We start from the raw sequence: 14,669 nt of genomic DNA, 5'->3' as shown, positions 1-14,669 counted from the left end.
TTTATGACCAATATTTTATTGGATCTTGTTTGATGAACCACAGACATTAACTATTTGTACTGATTCTTCTTCCAATAATTTGAATGTAAACCAGTCATCTGACAATTATGACTTCTTTGATAGACCATTAATTCAAAGTAGAAAAGTACCAGTGTCTCAAATACTGTCATGTGAAAGTCATGTCTGCTTAACCAGAAATTTTATCTACTCAGTAATTGAACACCACACACACTACACACCCAGATTTCCAACCGTTCACAACACGTTACAAAGCTGTTGAAAAAATAAACTACCACTACCAAAAATAACTCTTGTCACAGATAAAACAAATTTGGGAGATCCAACACCAGGGAACAAGTTGGGTTTTCTGAGGAAGCATTCTACTGATGACAAATTGAGGGAGATACGTGTTAAGTGTAAAGACATTTTCCTACTTGTCACCATGTCAACGTTTTATCTGTGCTATGCTTCTTTTAACAATTACAAAAACCATCCCACAGTATACAGCAGGTGTGAGCAACTTGTTTGCCTCTGGGGACGATACTGGCATATGCTGGGCATATATTTCCATCATATATTCAAATTTATTTGTAAAGGCTAAAAATTTAAGGAAACAAAGCTAAATTTAAAGTAACTGAAGTCCTGCATAAAAATAGCTTTAAAGGGCCACATGTAAATTGCAAGTTGCCCACCCTGGCCTCTGGAATGTTAAGGCTGCAATCCTATGCACACTTATTAAAGAATAAGTACCACTGAAACCAGTGGGATTTAGTTCTAAGTAAACATGTATAGGATAGCACTGTAAGTAATCAATATTTTGAAATTTCTCCTTAATCTAACATTCCATTAATTGCTGGTTATATAGAGAGACAACCAGTACATGATTTTTACCTTTTAAAAACAAAGCATTTACACTCAAAACTACGTTAAATGGGATATTGAGGGAGGGATCCCCTCATGCTTAAAAAATGTCTTTTCTAAAACCACTAAAAAACTTGCATTTACAAAATAGTTGATAAAAATATTCCTCTGAATTGTACAAGATGGTGGCAAACAAACCACTGATTAAGAGACTTTGTACAAGATGTTACTCAGATTTTGCTTCTTTTTCTCCTGCTGCATCAGATACTGGGGCCTGAAAAAAGAAAAAAGTTTAACGTAACAATGGTTATACATATATGTTTCAAAGTTCAAACCCAAGGACTACTAAAACATTGTTTTAAAAGCTATTTGGTATTCTAAACATGAAAGTTAGGATCAACATAATTTTTGTTTGCTATTACAGAGCCAAAACATTTTTATCAACCAATTTGAGAGTGACTGGCCATAAAGGATTAATATATACAATCCACAAGTGGAAAACATTGCTTTTAATGGTCTATCTAGTCAAATATTGAACACATAGCCCCACATTGATGAACCTCATATTCCATTATGGTATTTCAGTTTACAGCTGTGGTTTGAGTTATCTTATTCTGTTTCTGTGGATTTTCAGGAATGTTCAGTACTGCTTTCCATACTAATTTCACTAAAAATCCATCAAGCTTTCTTATGATATATTCACACCAAAGATACTCATTCTGCACTCATATCCTGCTAAAAGATTATATTGTGATTAACAAAGAATACATTTACTCATAAAATTACTGGACAATACAAATTCCGTGCAGAACTTTGTAATGCATGATGAACTTTCCAAATACTCAAGCTTATACTTAAAAGTTAGGTTAATGCTTGTCCTTAGGCTTCATTTCAGTTGGCACAGAGTAACTTTAAATTCAAGGACTTGAAATAGTTGTGTGTTTCATAACAATTATGTTTCTGACTAGTTTAGAAATAAAACATCTTGTTAAGTATATGCTTACTTTTGAAATGATATACAAATTCAATGTAGAATGGAAACTCATTATAACACTCGCCATAAGTTTGGTGAACTGATTGATCTACAGTGGCCTGATCATCCAGGATGGCAAGAGCCTGGACTGGGAATATTAGTTGTAAAAAAAATGCCAGATCCACTAGTGTGACTACTGAAAGATGCTAGTGGAGGATGAAAGAATTTACTAAAATGCATAGCAACCCAGAGTAAGAAAATCCCTGCTGAATCAGGCTAAAGACTCATCTAGACCAGCAGCCTATTCTCATGGTAGCAAACCAAATGCCTATGAGAAGCCCGCAAGCGGAACCAGAGTGCAACAGCACTTTCCCCACTTGCCATTTCCAGAAACAGGTATACAGAGGCATGAAACCCAATGCCAACTCCTCCTCCAATTCTTCCTACCTCATTAGCATCCTTTACCAATATAAATATTTTCTCTGGGATAGTGGAAAGGGATATTAAATTTGTTTTAAGTGTCCACATGCAACATCCATTCAAGGCAATGCTGGGACGTTCTCTCTGCCAGTTAAGTCAAAACAGCCATTTTGAATTTAAACCAGAAAACTATAGAATACACAACAAAGCCATAAAATTTACCTCATCACTTTTTGCTTCTCCATTTTCCGCAGGCAAGTTATCCTTTACTTCCTCATTGTTAATCTCTTCAGCCTGTTTACCTTTTGGTCCCTTTTTCCCTTTCGCTGGGGCTTTCTTTTCCTCAGGCTTATCCTGCAATGAAATAAGACAATCAGCATTTAGTCTTTTAAAATAACGCATTCATCAGAATGTGAAGATTTGTGGTCTTAATCAGTGCTTTTCTTCCAGGACAAAAAAGGTGCCACTACTGTGTACCCTTGAGTAGTCCCAGAAAAATCACTGGTCTTAATCAGATTAAAACATGTTTGGAAAGATCTAAGGTGCTAGGAATGCTATGCTGGCTCACATATATGCATCTAGCCCCAAAGAGTGCTCTTTTAGTGCAATGTTGTCGTAACACATTACCAGGACTCACTGCATATATTTCTATGCATGGTGCAAAGCATCATTCATTGGAAAATTAAGCTGTTAGCATGGTGAGAGCATATCTGGCTGTTCTTAGTTATTCCAAGGTTTGTACTACAATCAGTCTGTATCAGTGGTGGCCAAACTTGGCCCTCCAGCTGTTTTGGGACTACAATTCTCACCATCCCTGACCACTGGTCCTGCTGGCTAGGGATGATGGGAGTTTTAGTCCAAAAACAGCTGGAGGGCCAAGTTTGGCCATCACTGGTCTATATGGAATACTAAAATAGGTCTCGCCCAGCATTGGATACCACCCTACATTTTCCTGTGTAAACTGATATTAGATACTTTGGATAAGGATTCTCCCCCCCAAAAAATACTTTATTTTCTTAAACTGTAGATTTATTATTTATTTGTTCAAATAAACCAGCAACTGAGTTCATAAAACAGTTAGTTTAGACCCAAATTAATCTGATGTTCTTGCCCTTTTCAGTGAAGCTGAAGCAAAATGGTTGCTTCAGGTGATGCATGGACTGGTTAGAGAGGAATGGTGGGAGGAAACAGCTGGGAAACCACCAAGAGAAGTATCCTCAGAGCCTTCAGTGAAAAGGAGCACTTTGGTATATAAAACATTTTAAACATACAATATGCTAGCAATGTTTGTAACAACCCTGTACAACATTATCCCCATGCTACCAAGGTGAGGGAAAGAATGAGAATATACTGTATTGGTTTGGCCAAGCCCAGCTAGTGAGTTCATGACCAAGGCACAATTCATCAGAAAACTCTTCACCACTATCCTACACTAGGTAGCTATCACATAAATTTACGTTACTATGTTTTTGTTTTGCTTTGTTATTAAGAAATTGTTTTTGTACTGCTTGCTTTAAATGCATCCATTTCTTTGTTGTAAGACACTTTGAGCATGATTCAGTTTTTGGAAAAACGGTGTACAAATACAACAAATGAAAATCCCTTTGCAGCTGTGACTTGAATTTAGTACAGCTTAAATTTGGCACCTTTTCCTGATATGCTACTTTTGGCAGACATCAGGTAAGTTCAGGAGCTCCTAATCATTCCTGAATGGATCCAAACCCCCAAAAGTAGCACGGCAGGAAAACACATCAAATTCAAGCCGCAGCTGCATATGGACAATCGGGAGCCCCAGCTTTTATCTTTCCAGTACCGAACCTTGAATTGTATCAGGGGGACAGATGGGCATGAATTTTGCCATGCCAGCTTCCACCCTTGACCTCACCATTAGTGGAATGCGCCCCATAGGGTGACCACACTTCAATCGTGACTTGTGTCCCAAAGTAGTTTTCTGCTTCTGCTGCTGAGATGTAGTAACATTGCTCCATTTTACAATGAAATAATATCTTCAGCCAGCTTCCAAAAAGAATTTCAGACACCTTGTTTGTATCCCTCCCCCAAACCTCTCACCTTTGAAGCTGGCTTTTTTGGTTTGGTTTCAATTTTGGCAGTGACAGGTTTCTGAAAGAGAAACACCACACAATTATTATGTTTTGATTCTAATATTCACAATAGACATAACGGGTAAATAAGAAGTCAATGCAATTCTGTACTTACAGCAGACAGGCGTGCAGATCGCCTTTTTGGCTACAGCAAACCAAAGCAAAAGAAAACAGTATTAATGGTCTGCTTAATACTAACAATCCTCCTGGATCCTTTAAAATACCATACAAACGTTTGCTACTTACCTCTTCTTCAGCGGCGTTCACCTGCAATGGAACATAAAATAATGAGAAAGGAACGGGGGCGGTAGAGCGAAACATCGCATGCGCATTAACGCCTGCTCTACACCGTCCAGGGGCCCTGACGTCACCGCGCACACGCCCCCCCCTTCCCGCCGCTGTGTCGAGAATTCGAACCTGAGGCCGTATCCTTAACAAACGTCCGCGTAAAAGTTCTAGGCGTTCCAGAACCTGCGCGACTCTCGTTCCCCGGCTGCCCAAGCCGAACGGGCACGCGAGACGTTACAGGCCGCAGTTCGGCGAACCTCGCGGCCATTTACAACCGTCACGCCCCCTCCCCCCTCTAGAATAGGAGCGCGAAAACTGGGCCCTCACGACGAAGTCGTCGCAGAAAAAAAGAACCCCCCCCCCCAGTATGAAAGGACAGCCCGCTCGCCTATATTTTTATATATAAATATATTACATTTACAAGGGGAAGGAGAAGGGTAAAGGAGCTCGGGGAGGGAGAAGGGAGTACGCGCTCTCGGCGCACATTAAAGTGTGCGCGCGCTCGTCGCCAACCTTTCTCTTCGGCATGGCGGAGTAAGCGGCGATGCCGAACGACGGCGCTCGGCTTTCCCTTGTGCTTTTATTTGTTCCCTATCGTCGGGCGGCGGGAGCGGTGGCGGCGGCGGCTGGCACTTCTTACTCCAGCCCCACTGGGAAGTCCGACTCTCACTCCTGCGCACAGACCAAGAGTGTGCCCGCCCGCCCGTCTGACCCCCCTTCTCCTCCCGCGACCATCCCAGCAGCGCCAGCGGCACCGCAACAGGATCCAGCCGGATGGGAAGGGAGGGGGGAGACGCGCGCGCACGCTCGCTCGCTCTCCTCGGCACCGCCCCCTCCCCGCTCCGAGGCGCGCGCGTCCCTATTGGACGAGCCCACTTCGCGCGCCCTCTTTTTAAATCACAACAGTCCGTCCCACCCATAAGGAGAGACCCGTCGACTTCAATGCGTTGAGGCGGAGGCGGGCTGCTCCCCTCCACCTGGGCGGGTTTGATAGGCTGTCTCGGCAAGAGGGTGACAGTAACTGTGACATGAGCGCGCGTGCGCACACATAACGAGAGCGCGTGAGCTCAGCGACCGCGGTTGTTATTACGAAAAAAAAAAAAATCCAGCGAGGCACAAACGACGGGGAGGGGGTGGTGGTGGTGGTGAAGAGGGAGGATGTGCGCTTGCGCAGTTTGAGAAGCGAGCCCGAGCCTTTTCTGTAGTGTTCCTTCTCCCCCTCCCCCACCCCATTATTCTTCTCTGGCGGAGGCGGGAGACTGGCAGCCGCTTTTCTCCGTCTTCCTCGCGTGTCTCTAATCCTTTCCCCTCCCTCTGCCCGCCCCCCCCCACGTCCAGTCCGGCCTGAGACATGGACGAGGAGGTTCTAGTGGAGACGGGAGACGTGACGGGTGACGGCGCCTGGTTCCTCGTGTTGAGCTCCGTGTTCTTGTGTAACCTCCTCAAAATCCTCCTGCCCTCTTGCTCCTCCATTGTAAGTGACGTCAGCCCGCTGGGTTCCCATAGCGACGGCGCCCCGATCCGCCTCCCTCGCTCTGCCTTGGGTGGGGAGGGCAGCCGCCTTCCAGCTGGGGCCCGAGTTCAGGGGAGGGCCGAAGGGGCGGCCGGGGCGGGTCGAGCGGAGCGTCTCCCAGCTCAGCCGCCGAGATCGCTAGGGACGGCCCGATCTTTATCGCCCATCTTTCCTCGGGAGTCTCCCTGTGGGCCTAGTGCACACTGAGCTTTACTCTGAGTAGACCCATTGAAATTAATGAACATGTCTTAAGTTAGGCCAATTAATTTCTATAGGTTATTTTGAGGAAACGTCAATGCCACCCTAAGTCATTTTCGTTCTCGCAAGTACGGAAGCAGCGAGGTCACTCTGGAGTAGCAGGCAGGCTATCCAGGTGATGGATGTGGCTGTTCTGTTGTTTTATTTAAAAAATAAGAGGTCAGATGATCATCTTGTCGGAGCCATTTACATTGATTGCACTTGGAGGCTTTCAGGGCAGAGAGTGTATGGAATAAAACGGCCTTGTGGATAGAAGCTGTATTTCAAGCTGCCTTGTTTGATTCCTAGTCTGGGGAAAAGGTGGGATAAATATAAATATAATAACAACAGAACATTCTTTGGCTGTGAGGTTCAGATTTGGAGTCAGCGGAAAAAGTATGCAGCAGGCATGTCTTTCAAATGGAAATATCTTGCCACCTTCCTAGCTATTTGGTGAATTTTGCTTTTCTCCAAATTGTAGAGCCAGCACAGCCATTAGGCAGGGTGAAGCCACTGCCTCAAGTAACCGAACTCCCCCCCTCCCTGCCCTGCTTTTTCCACCATTGGTGGAGAAGCACCACCAATTTTGGGCAAGATTCCATCCATTTGGGGTGAATCTCACCCAGAATTGGTGCAATCTTGCCTGAAATTGGCGCCTCGCAGCAGCACAGCATGCAATATCTGGCAGCAGCAGGTATGGTAGCAGCAGGGCAGTACTTCCCATTTGGCCTCAAGCAGTGAAACAGGACACACTGCCCCTGCCAAATTGCAACACAATTCTCAGCAGTTTAAATGTATGCATGCTTTGAGAGAAAATACCCATAATTTAACATAGTATTAAAACACTTATTTTAAAGAGGATTTAAAAGAGGATCAATGTAAAAAATGGAACAGAATTATGGAAGAGAAACAATCAAAAGTGGCAGACCAGAAATAGATGCACCCATCCCTTGGTAGGGGTGTATTTTTTTTTAAGTAGCTTTATTCATCTTTAGGTTCAGAGTTTGAGAACACAGCCTTTAGCTTTTGTGCGTTTGGACACTCTGCTCCAAGCATGATATATTGAAGAGTTGGGAAGGAGGTAGACTGCTAGCAAAGGTCTTTCTAGGAAATTATTCATTGCTTTTCATTTAAAATTCCGATAAACTTACAAATAGGGACATACCTAGTAGTTGGTTAGGTTGGTCCCCATCAAGGGCACAAACCCTGCAGGAAGGGCACAAAAATCACACCTCTCCTTTCTGCCTTACAGTGGCTAGGAGTCCATCTGCCCGCACACTATTAGAAATGTTCACTGGCGGAGCATGAAAGAAAACCTTTTTGAGTTTCTGTTCCATGAGGGCAGGGTGGGGGGGAATGGGTGCCGATGTAACTCCTAGTCAAGGGTACAAGGCAGCCTAGGATGCCTCTGCTTACAAAACATTGAACTTAAATAACTTGGGCCACGCTTCAAAGTGTACTTGGATCAAGCTGTTTAGGAGAGGGACTAAAAGACTGCTTAGAGTGAAGTAAGCAGTAACTATGTTTTAGAACAAATAAATTCATTTTCTTTTTTAAAAAAGAGGAAAGTGATGAATCAACAGGTGTTTGGACATCTTTCTCTTTGTCAGATATCCAGATTGCTACAAAAGGATGCTGAGCAGGAATCACAAATGAGATCTGAAATTCAGAACATGAAGCAAGAACTTTCTACCATTAGTATGATGGATGAATTTGCTAGATATGCCCGACTAGAAAGGAAGATTAACAAAATGACTGATAAACTTAAGACTCATGGTAAATACTTGCTATTTATATTTGCATCATTAGCCCACCTTTCACTTCTGTTTAATATTTTTAGATTGTTTGTACTGTTCTCAGTATTTATAAAAAAATGTTTTTTTAAAAAAATGCATAATATAAAACATGACTATATTAAATACCTCCTTCGTGGATCACTGCCTTGTCATGGCAAAGGGGCTTGAATAACTCAGAGAAGCCATGAGCCGTGCTGTGCAGGGCCACCCAAGACGGACAGGTCAGTGGAGAGTTTTGACTAAACGTGATCCACTTGGAGCAGGAACTGGTAAGCCACTCCAGTATCCCTGCCAAGAGAACTTCATGGACAAAAACAACAGGCATATAAAATGAGCCCCTCAGGTCGGAAGGTGTCCAACATGCTACTGAGGAAGAGTGGAGGACAAGTACAAGTAGATTCAGAGCTGATGAAGCGGCTGGGCCAAAGCCAAAAGGTCGCTCAGTTGTGGATGTGCCTGGAAGTGAAAGGAAAGTCCAATGCTGTAAAGAAAAATATTGCATGGGAACCTGGAATGTAAGATCCATGTACAAAGGTAAGCTAGTGGTCAAAAATGAGATGGCAAGAATAAATATTGACATCCTGGGCATCAGTGAACTAAAATGGATGGGAATGGGCGAATTCAGATGATCATATCTACCACTGTGGGCAAGACTCCCATAGAAGAAATGGAGTGGCCCTCATAGTCAACAAAAGAGTATCAAAAGCTGTATTGGGATGCAGTCTCAAAAATGATAGAATGATCTCGATACGAATCCAAGGCAGACCTTTTAACATCACAGTTATCCCAAGTTTATGCACCAGCTACCGGTGCTGAAGAAACTGAAATTGACCATTTCTATGAAGACTTACAACACCTTCTAGAAATGACACCAAATAAGGATGTTCTTCTCATTGTAGGGGATTGGAATGCTAAAGTAGGGAGCCAGATAAAAGGAACAACTGGCCAGTTTGGCCTTGGAGTTCAAAATGAAGCAGGGTAAAGGCTAGCAAAGGCTAACAGAATTCTGTCAAGATAAAAAGCTGGTCATCACAAACTGTGTCGACCACAGCAAACTATGGCAAGTTCTTAAATAAATGGAGTGTCTGACCACCTCATCTGTCTCCTGAGAAATCTCTACGTGGGACAAGAAGCTGCAGTCAGAACTGGATATGGAACAACTGATTGGTTCAAAATTGGGAAAGGAGTACGACAAGGCTGTATATTGTCTCCCTGCTTATTTGACTTATATGCAGAATTCATCATGTGAAAGGCTGGACTGGATGAATCCCAAACCAGAATTAAGATTGCCGGAAGAAATATCAACAACCTCAGATATGCAGATGATACAACTTTGATGGCAGAAAGTGAGGAGGAATTAAAGAACCTTTTAATGAGGGTGAAAGAGGAGAGCGCAAAATATGGTCTGAAGCTCAACATAAAAAAACCCCTAAGATCATAGCCGCTGGTTCTATCACCTCCTGGCAAATAGAAGGGGAATAAATGGAGGCAGTGAGAGATTTTACCATATTTTTCTCTCTATAGGACGCACCGGACCATAGGAGGGGGAGAACGGGGGGGGGGGGATTCTTGTTCTTCCCCTCTAAAACAAGGTGTGTTCAAGGTGCATTCACCCAAAGCCTTCAGAGCACAGCAGGAATTCCCGCTGCGCTCCGGAGGCTTCAGGTGGCTACCTTGGAAGCCTGGAGAGCGAGAGGGGTCGGTGCGCACTGACCCCTCTCAGTCTCCAGACTTCAGTGAAGGGAACCCGAAGCCTCTGGAGCGCGGCGGGAGTTCCCTCTGGGCTCCGGAGGCTTCAGGTTCCTTTTGACCTGCTCTTTGGGGCTGGCGTGGGGGGAAGCGCTGCTTTCCCCCTCCGCCAGCCTCAAAGACCAGGTCGGGGAGCAGCGTGAAGGCAGCAAGCCGCCTTCCTGCTGCCCCCCGAGCTTGTGGAGCTGGCGGTGGGGGGAAGCGCTGCTTTCCCCCACCACCAGCCTCAAAGATCCCTGAAGCCTTTGGAGCTCAGCACAAGTTCCCACTGCGCTCGAAAGGCCTCAGGCTTCGGGGACAGCCCTACTAGCCTCTGCAGGGCGGCGAGGTGAAGGCACCCCACTGCCCTGCAGAGGCTTTGCACAGCTAACCCCAAGCTAGAACAGCGAGACGGAGCACTCCACAGCGCTCCATCTCCCTGTTCTGGCCTTGGGCTTAGCCGCACAGCCTGTATTCGCTCTATAGGAGGCACATACATTTCCCTTTAATTTTTGGAGGGGGAAAAGTGCGTCCTATAGAGCGAAAAATACAGTCCTTTATTGGGCTCCATAATCACTGCAGATGGTGACGGCAGTCACAAAATTAAAAGGCACCTGCTTCTTGGGAGAAAAGTGATGACAAACCTAGACAGCATCTTAAAAAGCAGAGACATCACCTTGCCGACAAAGGTCCGTATAGTTAAAGCTATTGTTTTCCCAGTAGTGATGTATGGAAGTGAAAGCTGGATCATAAAGAAGGCTGATCGCCAAAGAATTGATGCTTTTGAATTATGGTGCTGGAGGAGACAATTTGAGAGTCCCATGGACTGCAAGAAGATCAAACCGATCCATTCTGAAGGAAATCAGCCCTGAGTGCTCACTGGAAGGACAGATCCTGAAGCTGAGGCTCCAATACTTTGGCCACCTCATGAGAAGAGAAGACTCCCTGGAAAAGACCCTGATGTTGGGGAAGATTGAAGGCACAAGGAGAAGGGGAAGACAGAGGGCGAGATGGTTGGACAGTGTTTTCAAAGCTACCAGCATGAGTTTGACCAAACTGCGGGAGGCAGTAGAAGACAGGAGTGTCTGGCGTGCCCTGTCCATGGGGTCACGAAGAGTCGGACACAACTAAACAACTAAACAACAACAACATATTACCGTAAATACAGCAAGCTTAGGGATCTGCTGATACGTCAGTTTCAAGGCAATGATAGTGTTATGTTATTAATATTTCTATATCCGTGTTTTGTGAAGTAGAAAATGTTTTTGAAAAAAAGCAAGGAAACAGTTGTCGGAGACTAGTTTTTATTTTTCATTTCTAATTATACACCCATAGCCTCTAGAATTTGAATTTTAAAGAAGCAAGCATCCTTAAAGTGGAAACAAAAGTTATTTTTATCAGTTGAAAGTAAAATCATGTCTCCTATTAATGTAAATAATGCAAATCATACTTGTTTCTTTTAACAGTGAAAACACGAACAGCTCAACTAGCCAAAATAAAGTGGGTAATAAATATTGTATTCTACATTTTGCAGGTAAGTAAAATTGGTTTATATATGGAAGCCTTTCAAAGCTAAACATGTGAATGGGTCTTTTTTGCAGTGGCTCTCCCTTTGTGGAATGCTCTCCCTAGGTGACTTTATTACATATCTTTAGGCGCCAGTCAAAAACGTTTCTCTTCAACCAAGGGTTCAGCTGATTAACTTTGCATGACTTTTAAAATGTGCTTATGGGAGGGGGGTTATTGGTCTGTTTTTGTTTGATTTTGTATTTGCATTTTGTACTTTTCTGTTGTGGACTGCCCTGGGATCTTCAGATGACAGATGGTATAAAAATTGATTAATATTCTTTAGCCATGTGCCATAATATCCAATGTTTATATTTGGAAACAAATTCCCTGCACATATCAAATCAGGTATTGTTTCGCATGAAGAAGCATTCAGTTATGTGATACGCATGCACACACACTTACTCTCTCTGGTGTGTATTGTTTTATATGAAGGTGCATTCAGTTATGTGATACGCTCATATACGCCAGAGATGCATAGTCCAAGCACAGATTTACCATCCGAGTGAATATTAGGCCATAGGCTTTCCTTTGCTCTGCTTTTTCATCTGGCAGCCAATCACGTGAAGCTGTGTCCAGTGCCATGTGCTCTGAGTAGTCCAGCATAGAAAATGCAGACTTCCCAGCTGTTACAGTGCAAGCCAAGAACTGATGACTAATCAAGAAGAGGCTGTGTTCCTCATATGGGGCGAGGGCCAGGGTTCTCACTTTGTGTGGCACTGACTTTGAGGACACAGTACAGTCGTACCTTGGTTCTCGAACGAAATCTGTTCCAGAAGTCCATTCAACTTCCAAAAATGTTCGAAAACCAAGGCGCAGCTTCCGATTGGCTGCAGGAGCTGGCCTGCACTCAGTCAGAAGCTGCAGAAGCCACGTCGGACATTCAGCTTCCAAAAAACGTTCAGAAACCAAAACACACACTTCTATGTTTGCGGTGTTAGGAAGCCAAAATGTTCGAGTCACAAGGTGTTCCAGAACCAAGGTACCGACTGTAGTTGTATTGATTTTTTAAACAGTGGGTTATTTTTAAGGATAACATGGGCATCTAGCACTTGCTAGGCATCAGAAATGCTGACTGCGCAGCTAGATGTAAACAAGAACTCTTATTTTGAGGTTTTCATGCATAATAATGTAACGATTGTTTTAATTCCAGGCTGCCTTAATGATCTCACTAATCTGGAAGTATTACTCTGAACCAGTTACTGTGCTTCCAAGCAAATGGCTAGCTCCACTAGAACGTTTAGTAGCTTTTCCAACAGGAGTGGCAGGTAAGCCTATATTATTTTAATGCTTCTCAAGCTTTTCCAGGAATTTCATATATCTTTCCTATCTTAATATTATACATGAGTTGATTTTGAATGCATTGCCACACCTCTGCCTTCCCAGATTCCTGAATAGTTGCAGAAGCTAATAATGCTTGGCTCACCATGTTAAAATGAATAAGAGATGCAGTGAGAGCACTGTTTGTTGTGTAACTCCATAATTTACATTGGAGAAGGAAGAACTTAGTGGATTATGCCCATAGTCACACACCTAACCACAGCTTTCATTTGCATAGAGATTCCAGATTACACATACTAGTGGTACTGGGCTTTATATAATTCTTCTGAATCAATAGTTACCTCATAGATATATCCTTATGCAAGTGTTTTCTGCAACTACTGGTGTTGTTACTGAATCTGATTTCTTGTCCCTACATGTTTAAATATGTATGTTTTAGTTACTGAGAATACTAGTGTCTTACAGCATGTATTTCTTATTTTTAGGTGGTGTTGGCATTACTTGTTGGTTGGTGGTTTGTAACAAAGTTGTGGCCATTATGCTTCACCCTTTCAGCTGAGAAGGATTCCTAGTTTCAGCAGACTTCTCAGTGAAATACAGCATCCATACATTGTACCATCTGGAATGTACATGCCTATGAAAAGCAGGCAGGGTTTGGGATTGAGTAATAAAGCATCGATAAATCTTAATACAACATTCTGTTAAAATTTTTATATATTATATTGTATTGTGTAAAGTTCCTTTTCAGTTTGTAACCTGCAGTGCTGGGCATAAGTTCTATTTAAATTGTAGTTGATCAAACCTAACCATGGGTACTCAGAGTAAGTCCCATTGAATTCAGTGGGTCTTAATTCTAGGTGAGGTTAGGATTGCAGCCTATGTGCATGTAATGGTTTTAAAGCCATGTAGACATTTTAAAAGTGAAAGGAAAATAGTTTTTTAAAATAATGTGGTTCCTTTAACTTTGTCCACATTTGTTTCTCTATTGTAATTTCAGTGTTGTCAAATATGTTATGATTGACTGTTCATTACCACAGTACAGACATAATATACCATAGTTCACTAAACTAGGAACAAATGTCAAGTCCACATTCTACCAACTTAGCAATTCAATCCTGAGAACTACAGTTCCCCAGTACATCAGGCTAAGATCTAAAATGAGGATCAGATTATGGTTTCAGATTCTGGTTAGTAAGTTATTATGAAATCACAGGTCCCCTAAAGGCATGGTATGAGGAGAGGGGAAGCACACAGGTCCAACATTTTTTATGGGCAGGAACTTTCCAGCTGATCTAGCCCATATTCTGTTTTTGACTGTATCTGCCTGATATCAATTCCTTCCTCCTCAGATTCTTTTTAAAGAAGATTTTGATTAGTATCAAAATATTACTGGAAGGGTCTTTGCCTTATGCAACAGTGGCTCTTTCTCCCCCTCTTGGCCACATGCTGTGTTTTTGCTTAGAGAATTCAGCATTATGCATATTTTATTCTAGCCACTTGTGTGTAAGAAATAGAAGGAGATGTGAGAACTTGCATGTTAGATAAAATTTCCAAACAACCATTGACACAAATAAACTTGCTGGATAGGTTTGTGCTAAATCTGTACCCATTTGATGACTGAAAGCTTTTTAGATTCCCATGTAGGGAATAATATAGTTCTTAACACAATGCTATGGCTCCCTCTACTGCCCAGGTGATCTGCTGGCTCTGTCTGCAGCACATGTTCCTCTCCCTATTGTATTGAGCCCATGTCTGCTGCTTTAACAGAATACTGTACCACTGAAGTGCTGGTGTGCAACTTCCCTGATCCTAAGTGCTCTAGGTACATCATGGCAGTAAGATCAATCTCCTATTTGTTAGGAACAGATGAAATGATACATTGTTGCAGTTGTGTGTTTAATCAT

The 14,669-nt window shown here is 43.0% G+C and overlaps 2 protein-coding genes across 2 annotated transcripts; one reads left to right on the top strand and one right to left on the bottom strand.

Annotated features, from left to right (window-relative positions):
• HMGN1 (high mobility group nucleosome binding domain 1) lies at positions 1–5,300 on the bottom strand. The gene is made up of 6 exons (XM_083500466.1): positions 5,158–5,300; positions 4,603–4,623; positions 4,472–4,501; positions 4,325–4,375; positions 2,477–2,608; positions 1–1,135 (listed from the first exon to the last, which is right to left on the bottom strand). Exons 1-6 carry the CDS (start codon positions 5,170–5,172, stop codon positions 1,088–1,090), a joined length of 297 nt encoding a protein of 98 aa, XP_083356592.1. The 5' UTR covers positions 5,173–5,300; the 3' UTR covers positions 1–1,087.
• Positions 5,301–5,731: 431 nt separating this feature from the next.
• GET1 (guided entry of tail-anchored proteins factor 1) lies at positions 5,732–13,476 on the top strand. The gene is made up of 5 exons (XM_083500465.1): positions 5,732–6,118; positions 8,005–8,170; positions 11,385–11,452; positions 12,638–12,752; positions 13,251–13,476. The coding sequence occupies exons 1-5, from the start codon at positions 5,996–5,998 to the stop codon at positions 13,322–13,324; spliced, it is 546 nt and encodes a 181-aa protein (XP_083356591.1). The 5' UTR covers positions 5,732–5,995; the 3' UTR covers positions 13,325–13,476.
• Positions 13,477–14,669: the final 1,193 nt, after the last annotated feature.

Source organism: Podarcis liolepis, assembly GCF_965112155.1.
Source record: "Podarcis liolepis genome assembly, chromosome: 4".
Lineage (NCBI taxonomy): Eukaryota > Metazoa > Chordata > Lepidosauria > Squamata > Lacertidae > Podarcis > Podarcis liolepis.
The sequence above is the reverse complement of the archived record's forward strand: the minus strand, read 5'-3'. Positions and strand labels throughout refer to the sequence as shown.